Here is a 4,008-nt window from a genome sequence, read left to right as displayed (position 1 = left end):
CCCAGAACCCCCCCCCCCCATTCCCAAGTCAGTGCTCACCCTAAGAGGCTGCGAGAGAGATCGCCCTAGCTTCCGCCTCCCTCTGAGCTCCAGGGGAAAACCAGGAGTCTGGGCTGGCGGGGGGCCTACCTTCCACAATGATATAAGGCAAGCTGCTTTTTTTTTTGTTTGTTTGTTTTGTTTTTTTTTTTTTGCATAGTAGTTTAAACACAGTGAGACTCCACTTTCCCCCCTGCAGTGCCTTGTCCCTCCGCTTCGCCACTAGATCCAAAAAGAAAAGAAAATTTTGTCTTCCCTCCCTCCTTCCGTCTTTTCAAGTTAAAGCACTTGAGAGGCCCCCACCCAGGCCTAGAAGGGTTGCAAAGGCAGACAGCTCCTTCCTGGGGGGGCGGGCGGGGGGCAGGCGGACCACCCCAAGGCCAACTTGGGTCTGCACTGGCCAGGCAGAGGAGGGAAGGGCATAGCTCACGGCCAATCAGAGGAGCAGGTGGGAGGGTAGAAATCCATTGGATACCATGCCAGGGGCCCCGCCCTCACCTCAGAATTTTGTATAAAAACACCTGCTAGGAATAATTCTTTGGAGCTCAAAGTGGCTCAGCTTAGGGGAAAAGGCACAGTTAACACTGCATCGTCTGGACAGAAGTCTGCATCTGTAATGTGGAGAACTATAGAAATTGACAGCACCATTCCTTGGGTGGGTGGATGGAGAAGGGGCATGGGTTGGTGGGGTGGAAGGAAGGAAGCAGCGGGCCCTCAGGGCCTCTGGAGAAGGGAGGGCAGAGGGAGTCGGCGTGGTGAGGACGGGAGCCCCGCTCCGAGGAGCCTTCCTGGCCCCGTGGGGAGCAGGCGCAGAGGCCTCATCACCTAGACCACCAGGTGCAGAGGGCCTCAGTCATCAGCTGACCATGGGCTCCACATCCGCCTCCCGCTCAAACTCATCCTGGATCTCGTCTGTGCTTCCTGAGTCGCTGCTGGCCACGGAGCTGGGGGATGGTGAGTTCCTGGAAGGCACCAGAGAACGGGCGTCATTCAGATCCCCTGAAGGGATCCAAGGAGCAGAAAAGACAGAGCCGCCACCTGTGTATATAATCTAACCCCAGAGGGCTTTCCTGCTCTGAGACCCCTGCCCTTGCTCTGCTTTCTTTAGAATCTTCTAAGCTCGTGAGTTGAATGTGGCCCTCAAGACCTCTCGGGGAACCCCCCCGCCCCGCCACAATTCCTCTTACTGCTGGGTGCTGAGAGCTCCCTGGAGGCAGATACTGTGGTTCCTATTCTCCAACCACCTGACCCAGGGCTGGGCACGTGGTAGGCGCCCAGGGAACCCCAGTTAACTCAGAGCTCAGAGGGAGGCCATACGGGAAAGCGGCTGATGGTGATGAGTTTGAATTCTGGCCCTGTCACTGATGAGCTGGGGGGCCTCGGGCAAGCTATTAAACCACCCTGAGCGTATGCTCCTCCATCTGAATACTGGAGATAATGACAGTGGGCTCCAGGGGAAACAGCTAAGGGTGCTACGTGCCAAGCCCAGGCCCGCCCCCCGCCCCCCACAGCTTCCCACTGAGCTGTGTCTCCCTCTTACAGCCTGAACTGTGGCCTGCAGGAACACAGTCATAATAAGAGAAACAATTACAATTAAGATATGTGCGCTTCATGCCCAGCATTTTACATGTACTAGCTCATTTTATCATTAGCATATGTCTCCCCCAAAAGGATGCGTGTTCCTCAAGGCAGGGAACATTTGTTTTGGCATTTCGTGGCCTGACGCACGTCAGTCTCCTGAGGACAGACCCACGTGGCCCTTGGAAGGAAGACAGGAAAGGAAGGGAAACTGCTTCCCATGGACAAATATGAGCCCCATCGGCAGTGGTGGGCAGTGTCCTCCCGACCTTCCCCACCCACCTGGCAATTCAGCAAAGTGGGCATGAGCCCCAAGAGGCAGAGGCTGTGGCTGCTCTGTTCATCACTGTCCCCACAGCCTGGCACAGAGCAGGCCTTTGACATGATAAGTAGCTGTGGAATCAGTGGGGACACGGCTGTCATGGGAATTACGTGAGATCAGACCACGTAAGTCATCTAGCACACAGCAGGTGGCTAATACTCATTAGATGGATGGATGGGTGCATGGATGGATGGATATGGGTGCCTGGATGGATGGATGGATGGATGGATGGATGGACGGATGGATGGATGGGTGGATGCATGGATGGGTAGATAGGTGGATGGGTGGATGGATGGATGCATGGATGGATGGATGCATGGATGGATGCATGGATGGTTGGGTAGGTGGATGGATGCATGGATGCGTGGATGGGTGGATGGGTGGGTGCATGGATGGTTGGGTATGTGGATGGATGGATAGACGCGTGGATGGGTGGATGGGTGGGTGCATGGATGGGTGGGTAGGTAGGTGGATGGATGGATGGGTGGATGGGTGGATGGATGGATGGATGGATGGATGGATGGAGGCGTGGATGGAGGCATGGATGCGTGGATGGGTAGATGGATGGAAGGATGGATGCATGGATGGATGGATGCATAGATGGTTGGGTAGGTGGATGGATGGATAGATGCATGGATGGGTGGATGGGTGGGTGCATGGATGGGTGGGTAGGTGGATGGATGGATGGGTGGATGGGTGGGTGCATGGGTGGGTGGATGGATGCATGGACAGGAGAATGGACAGATGGGCTGAGCTGATGAAATGGGCCAGGCTGTAAACTGCAGCCTCACAAATGCCCCCCGAAGGACACAGTTACTGACTCCCCAGGGAGGACAGGGCTGGGTACCTGTCTGCGGAGCCTTTGATGAGCCGGCGGCAGGTCTCCATCTGCACGTCCAGGCCGCGTTTCATGCTGCACATCTCCATGTACTCGTGCAAGTGTCGGTTCATGTCGCTCTTGGCCGTGGCCAGTTCCAGCTGCCAGGACCGGATGTGAGGATATAGGTGAGGCCAAGTCACCCGCATTCCAGAACCCTCAGCAACTTCCCGCCCACATCCTCTGTGGTGATGGCTCCGAGACGGCCCCCACCACACCCTATGGGCCTCCCTCCATTCTCTGTGTGCTGGTCTATGGCCTCTAGAACTGCTTCTAGCAAAAGGGGAATGGCTGCTTAGCGACCGTTGGCGGGGTGGCAGCCTTCCTGGTTCCTCTGACTCTACCCAGCCCCGCATCCCTGCGCTCCTTCACGTGGACTTGATGAGGAAGCTCTCAGGTCCCCATTAAGTTTCCGCCCCCTTCTCCTCTACGAAATGCTATATCCCCCAGGGCAGGGACCGGGCTGCGCTCTGGCCAGCATTCAGTCTCTGTGAAAGACGGAGGAGTGCGGGCTCCAGAGAAGAGACAGCAGCCTTGAAGGCTGCTTCCCGGTTGGGTGCCCCTGGGCAGGCCACGTGGGCCTTTCTCCATCTCATTTCCTCCTCTGTAAAACGGGGTGCACGGCACCCACTGCGCAGGGTGGAGGCACCTAGCTAGCAGTCAGCACATGCAGAGGGTGTGTGGTGTATGGATGCCTCAGAGGCTGCACTTGTAAAGGGCTTACTTAGTGCCTAGCATCCCTCAATGTCACTCAAATGTCATCCCTGGTTATTTGGTCACCGTCTCAGTTGAAGAACTTTAAAAAAAACAACAACAACAAAAACAACTATCGGGGACAGACAGGGATGACCACCCCCATTTTATGTATTTTACACATGGGAAAACTGAGGCCCTAAAGTGGGGTAAGACCCACCCAGGGGCAGGCAGGGAACCGCGGGCCTCCAACTCCCGACCCGGCGCCCACAGGCACGCTCGTCACGGGGTCCCCGCTGTGACGGACGCCTCACCTCATGGGAGCCTGTCCCGGGGGCCCCAGAGCCTGAGCCCTCACCTCGATCTGGCCGATCGTTTCCTGGTACTCCTTGTCTCTCGTCTTGAAGAAGGATTCTGTCTCGTGGATCAAGTTGCCCAAATTCTCCTCTTGCTGGGGACACAGAGCAAAGGGGGCCGAGTGAGGCGGGTGGCCCGGGCC

The 4,008-nt window shown here is 56.6% G+C and overlaps 1 protein-coding gene across 1 annotated transcript in view; it reads right to left on the bottom strand.

The window, feature by feature from the left end:
- Positions 1-631: 631 nt before the first annotated feature.
- IFFO2 (intermediate filament family orphan 2) overlaps positions 632-4,008 on the bottom strand; it is a 44,237-nt gene continuing 40,860 nt past the window's right edge. Inside the window, exons 8-10 of the mRNA XM_077775557.1 lie at positions 3,868-3,960; positions 2,787-2,917; positions 632-1,001 (exon numbers count right to left, since the gene is read on the bottom strand). Coding sequence (XP_077631683.1) covers positions 896-1,001; positions 2,787-2,917; positions 3,868-3,960 — 330 coding nt within the window. The 3' untranslated portion in view covers positions 632-895. The remainder of the gene's footprint in view (positions 1,002-2,786; positions 2,918-3,867; positions 3,961-4,008) is intronic.

The sequence above is a fragment of the Crocuta crocuta genome, unplaced genomic scaffold (genome assembly GCF_008692635.1).
Source record: "Crocuta crocuta isolate KB4526 unplaced genomic scaffold, BGI_CrCroc_1.0 scaffold127, whole genome shotgun sequence".
In the NCBI taxonomy this organism is placed as follows: Eukaryota; Metazoa; Chordata; class Mammalia; order Carnivora; family Hyaenidae; genus Crocuta; species Crocuta crocuta.
Note: the sequence above shows the minus strand (reverse complement) of the source record. Positions and strands in the feature narration are given on the sequence as shown.